This window comes from Lutra lutra, chromosome 5 (assembly GCF_902655055.1).
Source record: "Lutra lutra chromosome 5, mLutLut1.2, whole genome shotgun sequence".
NCBI classification, from domain to species: domain Eukaryota; kingdom Metazoa; phylum Chordata; class Mammalia; order Carnivora; family Mustelidae; genus Lutra; species Lutra lutra.
Genome location: NC_062282.1, coordinates 99,112,254 through 99,131,387, shown reverse-complemented (window position 1 = coordinate 99,131,387; position 19,134 = coordinate 99,112,254). Strand labels below are relative to the sequence as shown.

General features: G+C 40.9%; 1 protein-coding gene across 3 annotated transcripts in view; it reads right to left on the bottom strand.

Annotated features, from left to right (window-relative positions):
• Positions 1 to 3,467: 3,467 nt before the first annotated feature.
• The window catches only part of OCLN (occludin), a 66,396-nt gene continuing 50,729 nt past the window's right edge, over positions 3,468 to 19,134 (bottom strand). For all 3 annotated transcript variants that reach the window (XM_047729958.1, XM_047729957.1, XM_047729960.1), the window contains 4 exons: positions 13,475 to 13,690; positions 9,828 to 9,999; positions 8,428 to 8,469; positions 3,468 to 6,015 (listed from right to left, as the gene is read on the bottom strand). In XM_047729958.1, coding sequence (XP_047585914.1) covers positions 5,914 to 6,015; positions 8,428 to 8,469; positions 9,828 to 9,999; positions 13,475 to 13,690 — 532 coding nt within the window. In that variant the 3' untranslated portion in view covers positions 3,468 to 5,913. The remainder of the gene's footprint in view (positions 6,016 to 8,427; positions 8,470 to 9,827; positions 10,000 to 13,474; positions 13,691 to 19,134) is intronic.

Here is a 19,134-nt window from a genome sequence, read left to right as displayed (position 1 = left end):
AGTGATGGCAGCTGAAGGCGGCTGGGGGCTCTCGACATTTTGAAAACGTGGACAGATGATAGTGGTTTGGATGAGGGCGGTTAAGGCAGTGCAGCTAGCGAGAAGGGTTGGATTCTAATCTTGTCTATAGACCAGATGTGGGTTAAAAAAGAGCCAGTGACCCAAAAGTTTTCAGTTGAGCAACTGCCAGGTTAGAGTTGCGATTTCTTAAAGGAAGGGGAGGAGGGTGATGATAAGATCAGTTCAGTTGTGGACAAGTTTGAGATGCCTGTGATGCCTGCTAAAACATACAGAGTTAGTAGTGTGCATGAACACTGTAGGGCCTTAAAAGGGGAGAAAGATGTCAGCCTTCTGTGACTGAGGTGACCTCAAGCAGAAACCAAAAACAAGAAGTGGAAAACCAGATAAGCAGAGGCCGAAGGATTTTTCATGTGTTTATGTGGAAATCAGTGAAGCTGAATTTTTACAACTGATTATATGTCCTGACACATAATTATACATTAGATAACTGCTTGCAAGCACATCTACCCCTTCCCGCTTTGCTGTATATAACCCCCTGTGAAGGTGAAAGTTTCAGAGCAGTTCTGAGCAATCCGAAACACTGTTTCCTGGGCTACAGTCCTCAGTAAGACAAATAATGCATTTATTAACCTACTTGGAGGCGGGCTTTTTTTTTTTTTTTTTTTTTAAAGACGACACTAGCATTTCTCACACTTAAGAAATGGCTGGGCAAGGCCCATGCAGAGCGTCAGAAAAAGCTTGCGCCCAGGAGATGAACAGTGGGAAGGAACTGCAGGAACTGGAGCTTACTTCCCCATCAGCATACACTGCCCCTACTCTGCTGCCTATATTGCTTTGTTGGTACCAACATCTCCCCTTAGCTTCTGTCCGCTCAAAAATATAAACCCCAGCCATGCAGCAGGATACTGAAAAGACCTGGATTTAAAATCAGGCTCTGCCACACTGGGTTGGGTAGCCAACAAGCAAGTCACAAACTACATGTGAGGTATGAAGTGGCGATACCTTCAGCTACCCTACAGGGCTTACACATCACATAATGGCAGCTCCGTTACCAGCTACTTTTATCCCCCCCCCCCCCCCCGAAGATAAAGGCCTTGTTATTTTCAGTGTTGTCTTTAAAAAGGAAAGGAGGAGAATTTGGCATTGCTGAAATCTTTCCCAGTGCCAGTCACCTTCCATTTTTGCCTCCCCCACATCTTTAACTCTTCACAGGATTCACACTTTTTCCCTGCCCTTCCTACTTTCCTCTGTCCTCCCTTCCTTTCACCAACTCCACTTCTTCCTTTTTCTGTTCCTCCATTCTGGTTGGCCATCGTGTTATAAGACAGGATGCATTCCTATGGGACAACTGGCCACAACCCCAAGCCCCAAGTATGTGTCTTGTATATGTTCACAATCCATCAGTCTGGGAAAGCCTTTTTTTTTTTTATTAAAAAATTCTAATTTTTTTTTTTTAAATGTAGGGTCCACACCCAATATGGGGCTTGAACTCATGACTCTATCAAGAGTCCCATGTTCTACCAACTGAGCTAGCCAGCAACCCTAGGGAAGGCTTTTCTTTTAAAAGGGAGAAAAAAAAAAAGAGTCCCCAGCAACGTGCATTTGTGGAGAGGAGGCTGGATCATTCAAATTCACAACTGTGAAGTTTATTCTCCTCTGTATATATTTTAGTCAAGGATCTTAACTAGAAGTTGTACCAAGACAAAACAAAGCGTGTATAACTCCATGGTAATCCCCTGACATAACTAGGGCTGACACAATATTCTAATTGTGTACAAATTGGGAGAAGAAATGGATCTAATCTAGCCTAATGTTTCAACTAGTAAAACTAAAGGATAGCTATGAAGAATGGAACAGTCTATTCTTTGCCCATGGGTAGCTAGACAGAGCCACCAGGGTTAATAAACTTATGAAGAGCTCAGCCAGTGTTATTATGCCGAAATTCAGACTGGGAGAGGTAGACTTGCCTATTCCAATACCTTTAGATGAAATCTCACACACTGCAGAGACTCATTAAAAATCTCCACAACTTTTGGGGCGCCTGGGTGGCTCAGTGGGTTAAGCCGCTGCCTTCGGCTCAGGTCATGATCCCAGGTCCTGGGTTCGAGCCCCACGTCGGGCTTTCTGCTCAGCAGGGAGCCTGCTTCCTCCTCTCTCTCTGCCTGCCTCTCTGCCTACTTGGGATTTCTCTCTGTCAAATAAATAAATAAAATCTTTAAAAAAAAAAAATCTCCACAACTTTTTATTTTTTTTAAGATTTCATTTATTCATTTGACAGACAGAAATCACAAGTAGGCAGAGAGGCAGGCAGAGAGAGGGGAGAGGCAGGCTCCCTGCCGAGCAGAGAGCCCAATGCAGGGCTCAATCCCAGGACCCCAGGATCATGACCCGGCGCCCCAACTGCTTTTAACAGTATAGACTAATCCTTATTTTGACACGTAAAGGATTTGTTCATCATCCCTGAATTCACAGTGCCAAGCCTAGTGCTGTTATCTATCTAAAAGTCAAAAGAATTGATACCCTAAGGCTGCATCCAGCACAGACCAATAAGGATTGGGATGATTATACACTCTTACACACGATTTGCTTTTTAAAAGCTTGTTTCGAGTCTCACCTTGCAGCTTTGGAAACTAGGTGTAACTGGCCATATTTATTATGTTGTGATAAGGACTGTTGTTCTAAGTCCTACATTACCTTCATAACAACTATGGGGATAGGTACACATAGTTCTCACACAAATAAGCAAACTGAGGGACAGGAAAGCTAGGTAATTTGTCCAAGGTCACACAGCAAGTAACTGCTGCAGGGCAAAGGAAGAATAGGACAACACAAGCAGGGAGGAGCGAGCAGGTCCTGTGGCAGCCACTAGAAATCTTGGGGGGATGCCTATACTAGGTTGCAGTCCCCCCCATAAAAATCACAGTTATGTTTCCATGCTTTTCTCTAACTGCAAAGTGATATTATTTTAACTTAACAGTGCTTTCTAAAAACTGTCCAAGTTACTTGGGCATTTTTCTTTATGAAAACTGTTCCCATTAAAAGACATGTGAACAATATGAAACGGAGGAGGAGGGATGACACAGCCCTCCACCTAAGTCATTTGTCCTTTCACAGAAGAGAAGTTACACAGTTAGTGGAGAACCACAAGCTGCCAGGAGACTGGGTCTGAATCCTGATTCCTCCAGCTGAGCCTTCAGAAATGTGCAGATGAGGTATTTCCTATCACAGTGATGAAGCAGGGAAGACAGTTCTGGGTGAGGAAGTCTTAAACAACCTCAACTCAAAAAGGTCCCCAGAGCCACAACTGGAGAACTCCTTCTTCTGCTCGTACAGAATGAGCAGACACACACACACACCCCACCACCACCACCACCACCATTCTGGTCATTATAGATACTTTCAGTATTTCATATGAAGCATTCTATATCAATTAAAAGTACTTAAAATACTCTTAAAATATATTTTATTAACACCAGATAGAGCAATCCCATCTTACCCAACCCATGAATTTAGTGACAGTTAACCCAGAATGGGAGTACAGAACCTAATACTCCAACAGACCAAGATTCCAATCCTATTTAATCACGTGCCACTGTGTGACGGGGGACCAGTCAACCTACCACATTTTCTTACATGTTAAATGAAGATGAGAAATGATTACATGTCAATGGAATGTTATAAGGATTAAATGATAATTTTATATATGCGTGTGTATACAGTTTAACTTTTACTAGAAATACTAGTAGCCTTCAATTTATTTCCAAAACTACAAGGCATATATGAAAAAACTAACACCTGTTCTTTCTGGAAGATGGATATACATATGTTTATAGTTTTCTATATTTCTTTAAATTTTTCAAAATACAGAGAAATTAAAATATTGATCTTATCTACTTTTAACACAGAATCATGTACATAAAGGAATCCCTGTGTGCAACTATCAGCAGGATCACAGGCTTTCCCAACAGAACTTCTGAACAACTGTTTATAGTAGAAGGCAGACTGCAGAAGTAAGCATCTCAGGTCAGAGCTGTATGAGACCTCCGACATCTAATCTAAACCTTTAATTTTTCAAACTAGAATTTGGCCTAAGTGGTTCTTAAAGTTATATCCAGCTGGTTAATCCCAAGTGGTATTTAAGTACCACATTTGAGAAATGGTTTTCTTGTTATTTTATTTCATTTTCTGACACAATTTTACAATGGAAATTCATGCTATTTGATTTTGTTCATTCAGCTGTACACTTTTGTTTTGTCAGAACCCCAGCAACCTTCCCATCTTTATAATCTAAGTACACTGACTTCCAAGAACAAAGAAATTTCAATTTTAGCATACATAAAACTGAGTTAAGTTGCTCAAGAGAGTCTTTACCATCTGGTGTAAAACCAAAGGGTATGAAAACTATAAACTATTACCTTTTGTAGTAAATATGTAGGGCACATGGAAAACTAAGAATTTCTTCAATTTGAAGAAATGAATCAATGTTATAATAGAAAAATTATTTTAAGATGTATCTTCGGAAAATGATTCAGACTTGTATATAAAGAATTACGTACTTAAATGTCTGAATTGTATACTAATGATTATTTAAAGTTTATTCTTCAAATATTTTCACAAAAACAGTTCTAAACTGAGGGAATAATCACAACCAAATGGGTTCGCACTATGCCCACTACTATCAGCTAATTTCACTTCACTAATAAAAATTTAAATTTAAAAAACAAGTGGTGAACCGAGGGTACCACCTGAAGTAATTTCATGTTTTGTGGGATTGCATTCTATTTCCAGAAAAATCATCCTTCTGATAGCCAAGACTGGGAAAGTGAGCAACCAGCATAGCACCCAAAATAGTTTAAAACATGAACAGATAAAACTGAGTATGATTTTCCGAAACTTAATAGCACTAATGATGTCAAACAAGTGTATGAAAGAGAGACAACACCAGGTTTAATACCTTAGAAAGTATGTACAGAACCTGAACATTGTTCAATTCAAGTCACAACTGAATCAGCAACATCATCAGATACTCTGATATAATGAAAAAGCCTAGTTGGTTTAAAAAAAAAAAAAAAAAAAAAACAACAAACAATGCATGTAAACCATAAAAGATTACAAAGTATTTTAGAATACACAACAGAATTCTAACCAGGAGCTTTAAATTTTGATTCTTAAAAGGTGAATCTATATACAATCTTTAAGTTTCCATAATTTGTTATTTTTACATGATCTTTATTATCTGGATAACATAAAATAATAAAAGCTCTTTTAACACCATTGATACGCAGAAAAAAATCAATAGGGAGGTTGTAGTTAGCTAACATAGTTAGTTAACATACGAAAGGCCAGGGACTTTTATTCATGGACTCAAGTCACAAAACAGACTTAACCAACACTGCAAGCCAGGAAACAAGCACTTTTACTTCAGACACTTCACTGCAGGGACAGAATTTCCTTACCTGAGAAGGAATGGTTATAAATAACAGTTCTGAAGGCAGAACTCCAGGAGGAATGGACGAGATAGCCTATGGGAACTAATGAGCGCACTTACGTATTAAGAGAAGACTGTGCAAGTTCACAGCACACGTCACCGTGGGACCTTCCTTCAAGGTTTAAAATCCTCAACCTGTAGTCAGTCAGTCCTTAATACAGCAGCCGAAGTTTAAAGCCTAGAATCCTTAAATGGAGTGTTCATCCCAGTTGATTATCAAAAGCTAGTTATAAAATGCTTTAATACTGATGATATTAAAGCCACCAAAACTTTGTAATGATCAAAAGATCATTAGATCTTTAGATCTTTAGATTAGAATTAGAATCCAAAGTCATTTTGCCTTCTGACAACATTGCAGAGATGTCAAATACTTCTTAATCTCTCAATTGTATGCCATTTGTCTTCTATGTTTTCTGTCTGTCATAATCTCCCACCATCTTCTTGATGTGTGACAATTTGCTCTTCAGCTGCTTGCAATAATTCCTCTTATTTTTGTAATCTGCAGACTAAAAAAGAAAAAAATAAACCAGGTAAATTTAACAGAATAAAAACAAGTTGTGTTAGCTGCTAGGAAGGTAGAGGTGAAGCAAAATAATCATGGAATATTAGTCAAAATTGTTGGGAGTGAGGAATGGAGTAAGACATACAGGCTTATGGCAGTTTCTCTGATCATACAGGCGGTTGATTCTTTTTGCTCAATTGTACCTTTTAACCTGAGTTTTACAAAGCATATGCTAATTTCTAGTGATTTGTAAAGTGACCCCAAAAATTAACTGGACTTTTTGCTAACACATCATCTAAAAAAATCATTAAAACAAGGGTGCTTGGCTGGTTCAACTGGTAGAGCATGTGATTCTTGGTCTTGGGGTTGTGGGGTCAAGCACCACACTGAGTGTAGAGAGAACTTAAAAACAATTTTTTAAAAGATTTTATTTATTTATTTGAGAGAGAGCAAGTGTGTGCTCACACGCACACCAGGAGGGGGAGGGGCAGATGGAGAAACAGGTTCCCAGCAGAGCTGGGAGCCCAATGTAGGGATCCATCCCAGGACCTAGAGATCATAACCTAAGCCAAAGGCAGACGCTTAACCATCTGAGCCACCCAGGCACCCCAAAAATAAAAATTTGTTTTTTAAAGATTTGACAGAGAGAGAGAGAAAGGAAGTGGGCACACAAATGGGGAGCTATAGGCAGAGGGAGAGGGAGAAGTAGGCTTCCTGCTGAGCAGGGAGCCCAATGTGGGGCTCTATCCCAGGACCCTGGGATCACGGCCTGAGCTGAAGGCAGATGCTTTATCGGCTGAGCCACCCAGGGACTCCCAAAAAGATTTATCTGACACACAGAGAAAGAGAATGCAAGTGAGCATGAATCGGGGGAGGGGCAGAGGGAGAGGGAGAAAGAGACTCTCTGCTTAGCAGACAGCCCGATGCCAGACTCAATGCCAGGACCCTGGGAATATGACCTGAACTGAGGGCAGACAACTTAATCAACTGAGCCCCCAGGAGCCTCCCAAAAAACAAAATCTTTAAAAAACAATTGGTCAAACAAAAACTGGTGATATTGGTTGACTTGGGAAGGGAGAAATAGGTAAATGGGGAGTAAGACAGGGAATTTTACTATATACTCTTTCCTTTCCTTTTTTTAAAATTTAAAAAAAATTTTTAAAGTAATCTCTACAACCAACATGGGGCTTGAACTCAAAACCCCAAGAACAAAGATGCCCCACTACATAACTCTTTTAAATTCTTGCATTTAAAATTATGGTGTTTTGTGATTTTTAAAAAAATTTAATATAATATCTACTAAAAACAAAGTTTTAAACCGAGACAGACCAATAAAGCCAAGTGTTGACAAGGATATGGAGCAAAAGGAATCTACACAGCTTGCTGGGATTATACTGGCAAACCAGGAAAGCTGTTGACACCATTTACCCAAGGTCAGAGAGATACTTGCCCAATGACCCTGAAATTTCACTCCCAAGCACACATCTAACAAATGTGTTCACATGTACACAGACACTTATAAAAATGTTTCAAGCTGCATTAATTATAAAAGCCATAAACTGGGAACAACCCAAGCCCAACCAAGGCCCATATCAGACTCCACGCTCAGCACAGAGCCTGCTTTTCCCTCTGATCTTCAGTGCTTGTGCTTTCACTCTTGCTCAAATAAATAAATAAATAAATAAATAAACAAACAAAATCTTTTATTTTTTTTTAAATATATATATTTTTAAAATTTATTTATTTGAGAGAGAGGCAGTGAGAGAGAGCATGAACGAGGAGAAGGTCAGAGGGAGAAGCAGACTCCCCATGGAGCTGGGAGCCCGATGCGGGACTCGATCCCGGGACTCCGGGATCATGACCCGAGCCGAAAGCAGTCGTCCAACCAACTGAGCCACCCAGGCGTCCCCAAACAAAATCTTTTAAAAAAGAAATCACAACTAAAATATACATACTACATGATTCCATGTACATTAAGTCCAAAATAGGCTAAACTCCTCTATGTTGGTAGAAGATAGGATGGTAGTTATCTGTGGGGAGAAGAAAAACTGGAGGAGAGCACAAGAGGGGTTTGCCAGGGAAATGTATACACTGGGAAATGTATTTCTTCATCTGGGTGCCAGCTACAAAGGAATATGGTCGCTTGGTGAAAATTTACCACGTTGTACACTCATGATGTGTGGTTTCTGTATATATATACTTCAAGTTTTTAAAAAAGCTTATCAGAATTGGTTGTAGCTGCAAACAACTGAAATTAAGTTCTACCTTCTGTTACAGTTTTCAGCTTGTGGTTTTAGGGCCTTTTGTCATAATCAGTGCTTGTGTGATAAGGTGTTCATAGTCATTTCAAAAGGTTAAGTAAAAGACATAATAGAAAAATTCTTCCTCAAAGGATCTTACAATCTGTGATACTTACTCCCTTAACTTGCTTCAGTCTATTGTACTCATCAGCAGCAGCCTATTAATGAGAAACACAATAGAGGATGGTTAGTGGGGCATTTTCTCTTTCAAAAATAACATTCCTGATGTTCTATTTTAGAGCTAAAACTGACACCAATGCCAAAATGACAGGCAATTAAAATAATGAAGACTTTAGTTCTGACAACTATTATAGTCAGCAAGAGGGCCTTAAGGCAGCCAGTAAAGAGAAATGTATGACTTATTCCTCACGTTTCATTTTCATAGACAGGTTAACTATTTTGTTTAGCTGCCTCTCATCTGTCCCCATGTGGTCCATGTGCCACGCTGACACCAGAGAGATCTTCACTAAAGCATAGCTTTCATCTGGTTATAGCCCATTATGTAACTGGTCTGAGCTCCCTCCCTAGTAACTAACTTAAATATATATGTATTATGTATATATGTAAGTGTACAAACATATACCCACACTAATATATATATTTGTGATGTATATATTACAGATATAAGTTAATATATTATATACTATACATATATAAAATATTTTGAGCAATAAACTAGTATTGGATTATAACGCAAAGCATAAAACAGATATCCATTTAAACTAGTATTGGATTATAACGCAAAGCATAAAACAGATATCTATTTATGTCAGTACTGACATAAATTTATGTCAATACTGATATAAATGATTAAAATAAATGCGAGGAGTGACCAATTTCTTATGCACAAGAATTCCAAATAATTTGTGTAGGTGCACTGTCTTTAAAGAGCTAAAGCATAATTTCCCATTCCTGAAGGGTGATGTAGGAATAGTGATTTCCTTGTAAAGAGTACAGTATAGAAAGGGGGATTAAAAAGTAAAGAGTAACTTTCATAGACAAACATTATCTCAGCCAAGGGGGAAAAAACCACCACCACCATAAACTACTGCTGAGTAAAATAATTAAGAAGGATGTAGTAAAACACAAGATAACTTCATATCAAAGATGGTATGTGTCTAGGTGCACTTGTGCATGAAGGGGCTATTTTAACAACCAATATTTTGGTGACAACCAACTGACAGAATTTAAGGCAGTTTATTTTTCTGTACCCAATTCTGTTTGCTTAATATTTTATATAAAGAATGAACTGTGTTTATAAATAGAAAAATATAGCTTTTTTTTTTAATAGAAAGGGGTACATGTACATAGCCTAATTTTTGTACTTTGTAACTACATTAGTATACTCTTCATTTTGGAAAGACTTTCATCCAAGACAGGATTTCAGTTGTTTTTCAAGGAAATCAATTTGAGAACTGCTAGCAAAATCTGAGTCTGCATTAGTAGAAAGGCTACTCTATCTTCATAGATTAGAATAACATCATCTATAATATGTAATTATCAGGTCTGAATTTACCATGTACTCTTCACTTTCTTCTCTATAGTCATCCAATTCTTTATCCAGACGAGAGAGTTCTTTATTGACCTCATCGAGTTCTGCTTGTAAGCTCTTATATTCCTGCAGGCCAGTGTCAAAATTTCTCTTGTACTGTTGTCTTTGTTGATCTGAAGTAATAGGTGGATATTCCCTAAAAATTGAGAAAATGACTATGACTCTAGCAGACATAAACTCCAGTATTTCTTCATCAAAGATAATGAAGCTGGTGGGATATGGAAAATTACAATCTCCTGCTTTCGTTTTGTTGCTTATAGAAAAAGAGAAAGGTGGGATGCAAATGAGTTTTTTTTTTTAAAGATTTTATTTATTTATCTGACAGAAATCACAAGTAGGCAGAGAGGCAGTCAGAGAGAGAGGAGGAAGCAGGCTCCCTGCTGAGCAGAGAGCCCAATGTGGGGCTCGATCCCAGGACCCTGAGATCATGACCTGAGCCGAAGGCAGCGGCTTAACCCACTGAGCCACCCAGGCGCCCCGCAAATGAGTTCTCTTAAGAAGATTATACTTCAGGGGCACCTGGGTGGCTCAGTCAGATGAGGATCAGACTTTGATTTCAGCTTAGGTCATAAAACCAATCCTCTTTGGGCTCCATGCTCAGCATGGCAGCTGCTTAAGATTCTCGCCCACTCCCTCTGTCCCTTCCGCCTGCTTGCACTCTCTCCCTCTCTCAAAAAAAAAAAAAAAAAAAAAGAATGATTATACTTTATATATCACTGCTTATGCTTTTAAAAATACTATGCTTGAAAATATATATATATACTATGCTTGGGGGGAGTGCAGTGCCTGGGCGTCCATGAGTTGAGTGGCTAACTCTTGGTTTTTGCTCAGGTCATGACTTTAGGGTCCTGGGATCAAGCCTAGTGTTGGCTCCACTTCAGTGGGGAACCTGCTTGAGATTACTTCTCTCCCTCTCCCTCTCCCCCAGTTTGTGCACGGTCTCTAAAATAAATACATCTTTTAAAAATAAAATACTGTGCTTATATAATTTTTAGAAATAAAATTAAAGGGGCGCCTGGGTGGCTCAGTGGGTTAAAGCCTCTGCCTTCGGCTCAGGTCATGATCCTATGGTCCTGGGATCGAGCCCCGCATCGGGGGTCTCTGATCAGCAGGGAACCTGCTTCTTCCTCTCTCTCTCTGCTTGCCTCTCTGCCCACTTGTGATCTCTGTCTATCAAATAAATAAATAAATAAAAATCTTAAAGAAGGAAAATTAAAAATCATTTATGAACTTTAAGGTTCAAGTCATAGGAATTCATTTATTCTAAATATACAACACACACAATTATAGAATATTTCTGTTTAAAGTCTTAAAACTAGAATTTTGGAACATAAAGTATGTTTTCGTCATCACAGTGGCAGAGCAGGTGACAGCCAGGTAGTTGTTTTCTGCTACCAACTACAGTTTTTAGATTGTCTTTTTATTTTTTTTAAAGATTTTTAAAATTTATTTATTTGACAGACAGAGATCACAAGTAGGCAGAGATGCAGGCAGAGAGAGAGAGGGGGAAGTAGGCTCCCTGCTGAGCAGAGAGCCCAATGTGGGGCTCAATCCCAGGACCCGGGGATCATGACCCGAGCTGAAGGCAGAGGCTTTAACCCACTGAGCCACCCAGGTGCCCCTAGATTGTCTTTTTAAATTGATCTTGTTTTCCTAAACAGGAATAGGTTATTTGGAGTCCTTTGATTACAGAAGTAGACTTTAAAATGTACATGTACAAAAATACATGCTCAGCATACAAATAATGCAGCAGTGCACAAAACTGAAAAAAAAAAAAAAAAAAAAGCCCTGAAATTCTGCATCACTTGTAATTCTCAATATACTAGCCATTTTTTATGTGTCACTGCGATGCTCATTAACTAACAATCCACTGAGGAAATACTCTGAATTGTTTCACAGGACTAAGGAACTTCACAACAACAGGGAATTTCCATTTTTACATCAAAATTGGCCTAACATCTTCATTTTACAAAGATGAGAAATAAAATGATTTGCTCAAAAGAGGAGTAAGAATTGAGGCTTCTTAAAAGTTTTAATTTAGGGGCGCCTGGGTGGCTCAGTGGGTTAAAGCCTCTGCCTTCAGCTCAGGTCATGATCCCCGGGTCCTGGGATCGAGCCCCGCACGGGGCTCTGCTCTGCGGGGAGCCTGCTTCCCCCTCTCTCTTTCTCTGCCTAATTGTGATCTCTGTCTGTCAAATAAATAAATAAAATCTTAAAAAAAAAAAAGTTTTCATTTAAATCTTCCATGGTTCTTGTTAAAAATATATTTTATATCTAGATGGCTGAACTTGGCCAAGGACTTCTATTTTCGAAGATTTATTCATCTGAGAGACAGAGAGCGAGTGAGCATGCAGGGGAGGGGGAGAGGGAGAGAATCTCAAGTAAATTCCCCACTGGAAATGTGGCTCGATCTCATCACCTGAGCCAAAACCGAAGTTAACCTACTGAGTTACTCGGGCGTCCCTGGCCAAGAACTCTTGTGGAGAAAGGGGAATGAGGAATGAGAATCACCAGTGAGATTTCATACTCTTCTATACCACTCATCCCTCCTTCCACCCTGAGAAGCAATGTTTTGATGCACCAAGATTCACACTGCAGATGTTTCTGATTTGTACCCCACTTCTCAGAATCCCTGAGCATCAAAGGGTCACACACCACCCACAAGCGGAGTTGGTAATGATGCACTGTAACTCAACCACCAGCACAGACAGGAACTTAACCACACCTGCGCCAGAACACGCATTGTTCACTGTTTACGTAAATGTTTGCCAAAGTCCTCCGGATTAAACTTTTTTTGTTGTTGTTGACAGACAGAGATCACAAGTAGGCAGAGAGGCAGGCAGAGAGGGAGGGGAAAGCAGGGTCTCCGCTGAGCAGAGAGCCCAATGTGGGGCTTGATCCTAGGACCCTGAGATCATGACCCAAGCCGAAGGCAGAGGCCCAACCCACTGAGCCACCCAGAGGATTAAACTTTTAAAAGAATCTCTTGTCTCATCATGAAATCTTAACTTAAAAGTGAATGCCAGGGGCGCCTGGGTGGTTCAGTGGGTTAAGCCCTCTGCCTTCGGCTTTGGTCATGATCTCAGGGTCCTGGGATTGAGCCCCACATCGGGCTCTCTGCTCCAAGGGGAGCCTGCTTTCTCCTCTCTCTCTGCCTGCTTGTGATCTCTGTCAAATAAATAAATAAAATCTTTAAAAAAAAATCGATATACCTTTAAAAAAAAAAAAAAGTGAATGCCAAAACAAAGCCATAGCATTGGTCTGGGAATTTTATGATCAGTAACCGCAGTTCCTGTATACTCGTGTTTTCTTTGTTTGGAAGACCCTTCTTGGGTGATAACTGGTGCCCGAACACTGGTGGGGTTCATCAGTCACCTCGTGAAAGATGCTCAACATGTTTTTAGGACACAGTCACAGCCAAACAGATCCCTCCCCATCCACCTTTGTTATCAAAGAGTACTAGGGGGGAAAAAAGCCTCCAGTCCTGGCTGTTCAAGGATGAAATCGCACCACCCAAGCCCAGGTGAGCCAGCAAGCACTCCCCCAGCCGGCTGGCCCAGGCTAACATCAGAACCAGCATAGGCGGTTCCCGCACGAGGCCATCCCACTACCTGATCCAGTCCTCCTCCAGCTCATCGCACGACTCGCCGCCAGTGGTGTAGTCTGTTTCATAGTGGTCCTGCTCCGGCCGCTTGGACCTGCCTGCTCTTCCTTTCGTGGGGGCCCTTCTGGAAGGTGTCTCGAAGTTGCTGCTGCTGCTGTATCGAGGCTGCCTGAAGTCATCCATGGGCGAGGTCACTGGCAGCTCCTGCACCACTTCCGGCACCCTAACGAAACAGCAAGCAGTGTTCAGGGATGGCGGGGTCCACTACAGCCCGTGGCCAGCAAGAGCACCGTAACCACAGAGAGCCACAACAGTACAAATTCAGAGACATCCACACCTACATGCGTTCGCACAAGCTATTCACGTACTCCGCATGACGGAGATCCCCAGGCTCCTGCGTTCAGGTTAGCACCAGCTCAGACAGACCCTCTGGAACACACTAGAGGCTTTCAGGTTCCAATGTAAGGGGAGCCCTCTGGAAATCCTTCTGAGTAAGATGGACCCAAGACTGCACTTTAGGAAGCCCAGGCTGCTGTGGGAGAGGTGTTTCCTGGACCTGTGCCAGGGACTTACTCCACAAAAGGCGGTCAAGAAAATAACACTCAGGATTCTTTTCCACAGGTTCTTCCAGGTTCGTGGAATTCAGAGAGTTGAAGAGAAATGTACATACCTGTCTACCTTTGGAAGATGACTCTCAGAGGTAAGCATTTTTTATTTAAAGATTTTATTTATTTATTTGACAGAGATAGGCAGAGAGGCAGACAGAGAAGGAAGCAGGCTCCCTGCTGAGCAGAGAGCCCGATGAGGGGCTGGATCCCAGGACCCTGGGATCATGACCTGAGCCAAAGGCAGAGGCTTTAACCCACTGAGCAACCCAGGGACCCCAGAGGTAAGCATTTTTAATATTAATTCTAGACTCCTATACAGCAGTTTCTTGTCAAGATACAATCTAGAAAAACTAAAGTACTAAAAATTTAAACTGCTATGTTCATCTTATAGCTATGTAGACTGAATGGCATGGAAGCATTACAATTATTAGACTTATTTTCCTAATGCAATTATTTAATATTGCAGTAGATTTTTAATTGCAAATGTTTCTGTGCCAAGCAAGAAAACGAGGCCAAACACAGAAGTAAGTAGCAAGAGCTATGGCAATGGGTAAGTACATGTGAGTGAGAGCGATGCTGAGCTTAACTCTCCCTGGCAGCAGAGCTGCAGACGGGCAAGAAGAGCGCTGAAAGGAAGACAAAAGACACGCCAGAGACTTTCCAGCCTCAGCCTTGATATTCAAACCAACTATTAAAAACGTCTTAAGATTTTTGTTTTCTCACTGCTTTCAATTTACAGAAGCTCTCATCTTGAGCTTTGTGTGTGAGGTATAATCTATTTTCTAGGGGATCCAGAACTGCTTGCCACTAACTGTTGTCAAAGTCTTCAGATTTCTATCACACTTACTAATGTCTTATAGAAGCCTAAAGCGTTAGGATGTGTATGCACAGTTGCGGTGGTTAAGTGGGATTTATGCCTACTTTTGAATGTATTCAGGTTACACTGGCTTTGTATGCTTTGTTATTGCTACATCTAAAGAAGGGAAAATGTGACTTTCTCCATGAGTCAATGAGTAACAAGTTCCTAGACACTCTGCCAAAATTGCCAGTATTATGCTTCTTGCTCTGGGAACACAGTAGGTGTATTTGAGGGAGTAGTGACTAGAGGAGGAGGAAGCCAAACAGCAAAAGAAATTAGAAAAGAACAAAACCCAAAACATTAAAACAGGCCTCCTCCCATAATTACATTAGATATTGATCTTATAAATCTTTACTTTGTTGGGCTCCTCTGCCCCTTCCCCTTGCTTGTACTCTCCCTCCCTCTCTCTCAAATAAATAAATATAATCTTTTAAAATAAATAAATAAATAAATAGCTCTTTACTTTGGAAGTTTTCCACCTCCCACTCTCCTACATACTTTCAACACCAGAGAGTAACATACTTGATACAGCATAAAACCTAAACGCAAAATGCTTACAAGTATACATACATTTAAGAGCTAGGGAATACGGGGGCGCTCGGGTAGCTCAGTGGGTTAAGTCTCTGCCTTCGGCTCAGGTCATGATCTCAGGGTCCTGGGATCAAGCCCCACATCGGGCTCTCTGCTCAGCTTCCCTTCCACCCCCGCCTGCCTCTCTGCCTACTTGTGATCTCTGTCTCTCAAATAAATAAATAAAATCTTTATTTTTTAAAAAAAAGAGGGAATATGTTTACCGTCAATAATCTCTGAACCTACCTTTAGATACAAATTCAATTAGGTCATAATCTTCATGACCCTGAAGAGGCAACCAGCTGTATGCTTTCCCTGGTCTCCAAACTCAGTCTCCAGGACCAGAAGTTCACCCTTGTGTATTCTATCTCTTCTATGCATATGTTTTCTTTACACATCCTCCCTCACTTGCCTTTGGTTCTCCCACCTCGCCCTGATTCTCAGTGTAGCTACTGTGTGTGGTCTTCTATCCCTAGTAGATCGCCACCTCCATGAGAACAAGGACTTGGAATTCCCGGGGCACCTAGCCAACTACTGGGTACATGGCAGGTGTTCAAGAGAATTCCTGAACTTGGGGCGCCTGGGTGGCTCAGTGCGTTAAAGCCTCTGCCTTCAACTCAGGTCATGATCCCAGGGTCCTGGGATGGAGCCCCGCATGGGGCTCTGCTCTGTGGGGAGCCTGCTTCCTCCAATCTCTCTACCTGACTCTCTGCCTACTTGTGATCTCTGTCTGTCAAATAAATAAATAACTAATCTTAAAAAAAAAAAGAGAGAGAGAGAGAGAGAATTCCTGAACTGAAAACACATTCACAAGAATCCTCTTTTCTGATTGACACCCAGTACCCACGAGGGAAGAGAAACAAGACATGATCAACATCAGTCAGCATACTGTCCATTATGTACATGGTATTTTATTTGATTTTTAATCTTTTTTCCAAAGAATTTATTTATTTATTTGAGAGACAGAGGGGACAGGGAGGAGAGGCAGAGGAAGAAGCAGGCTGCCTGCAGAGCAGAGAGCCCAAAGCGGGACTCGATCCCTGTCTCTGAGATCTTGACCTGAGCCAAAGTCAGATGCTTAATGACTGAGCCACCCAAGTGCCTCTATGTAGTATTTTAGAACTGTCACCATTACTGGGGGGAATATCTAAACCTTGTCAATCAGAGAACCCCATCTCCCTAGCCTTGGGAATGACAATGACTCAAAAAGGGCCAATCAGGAATCTTTCAATATATTTTGTATGTCAGCTTTGGGAAAAAACATTCTATTTTCTAAATCCTGTGCTGGAAGGTCAACGTAGCCTGGAAAATGTGGATGACTGTGCTGTTTTAATAGAAGCTGTACCGACAATAAAGCCCACACAGCAACAGGAGTCCTCATATCTTCCTTCTGAGTTCCTGGCTCACACCCTTCCTGAAGGGAGCCCATTCCTTGGTCTAATGTGGACCAGTGAATTCCTACAACTTGTATACAGTCCTAACAGATTATCCTCATAGCTTCTTTATTGCACCATATAAGGGTTCATTGGCACTCTCGGGTGTCAGCCCCCTTGAAAGCTCTGGGATATGCCAACATTCAACTTCCTTGACTTACAAAGATGAATTCACCCTGGATTTGGACAGGATAGCAGGAGAGGTACCTAGTTGGTGTGGGGGCGTAGCTCCTAAATTTAACTAGAAAAGGTAGAGAAGCAACCATTTTCAGTTAAATTCTGCTATCTCCTAACCCAGTGTGAATTCTAATTGCCCTGAAATTCTAAGATATAGGACATGAGGAGCACAAGGCACCAGACACAACAGTAATTACCGTATGATTCCACTTTATAAGAACTTCAATAATAAACTCAACTAAGAGGTAGTTACAGGCATCAAAATTGTGGTGGGGGGATGGAGATATCAATGAAGAATGGGCACATGAGGACCTTTTGGAGTGCTTGGTATGTCTCTCTATTGGTGTGGTGGTGGTTACTTTAGCATTCACACATGCAAAAAATCATCAAACTGTATATGTTCAAGATTAGTACTCTTTACTGAATGTGTGTTATGCCCTGGGGAAAAAAATTCTAAGTGTGGAGGTACCTCATCCTTACCATGGAGCTCAGACACAATGTTCTTGCTCTAATTCCTTGTCTATGGACTACAAAAGCAAGGAGAGGCCCTTGTGGGCTACTAAGCACCTTTATGAAAGCCTGAGGACAGACAAACCCATGACATAATGTGCATCCCCTACGCCATACAAGTGGATGTGCTCTGAATCTTCCAGAGCATGAAGAAATCTGCCATGGGCAACACCCAGCCATTTCTATTATTCCCCAGAGGCTGCAAGTTCCTTCCAACATTATCGGATACAAAACAGGACATAATGTTCCATCACATTCCTTAGGACCATCCCCATCCTCCCCTTCTTCTAGATTTTGAAACTAAGCATCACATTTGCATTTCCCAGACCTTCAAAAAAGTTCTAGGGTGTAGGCTGGGAATATAAATAAGTACACCCCCTGAGGACTACAATTCGAATGTACCTATCAAAATGAAATAAGAAATTTCTTCCAGCTCAGCATTTCTGCTTTTAGTTATTTCTCTTCCAGATGCATTCGCATATGTGAAAAGTGATTCATGTACAAGTTTATATCCTGCAGCGATTTGTAATAAAACATTGGGGAAAAGTGTGCATCAATGTAGGGTTAACAAATTATAGTATATCCATCTGGTGGAATATTATGCTGCTATAAAGCAGATCAATAAACTCTTTGTACGCTGATATGCACAATCTCCAAGACATAATGCTAATAATGTATTTAATACGTTAGTATTTTTTAAAAAGATTTTATTTTTATTTATTTGAGATGGAGGGAGAAGAGCAAGGGACCACGAATGGGGGGGCAGAGAGAGCAGGAGAAGCAGGCTCCCCACTGAGCAGGGAGCCTGACATGGGGCTCGATTCCAGGACCCCGAGACCATGACCTGAGCCAAAGGTATACACTTAACCGACTGGGCCACCCAGGTACCCCCCAATATGCCAGTATTTTCTAAAGAAAGGTCTAACTAATGTACATTTTGGCCAACATATTTTAAAAATAATTTCTGGAATTATAAGAGAAATTAAGAGAAATCAAGAGTTATATAAGAGGGGCGCCTGGGTGGCTCAGTGGGTTAAAGCCTCTGCCTTCAGCTCAGGTCGTGATCCCAGGGTACTGGAATGGAGCCTCGCATCAGGCTCTCTGCTCAGCGGGGAGACTGCTTCCTCCTCTCTCTCTGCCTGCCTCTCTGACTACTTGTGATCTCTGTCAAATAAATAAATAAAATATTAAAAAAAAAAAAGAGTTATATAAGAAAAATTGGTGGGGTGCCTGGGTGGCTCAGATGGTTAAGCATATGACTCTTGATCTCAGCTCCAGGTTTTGATCTCAGGGTTGTGAGCTCAAGCTCTGCACCTGAGTTCAAGCCCAGTGTGGAGCCTACTTAAAAAAAAAGAAAGTGGTAACACTAGCTGCCTCTAGGAACAGGAACTAGGTAGTGGGGGACAAAAGCTAAACCTATGTCCCTTTTCCATTTTATATTTACAAATGTATTGGCTTATTCAAGAATAAGTAAGATTTTTTTTTTTTAAGATTTTATTTATTTATTTGA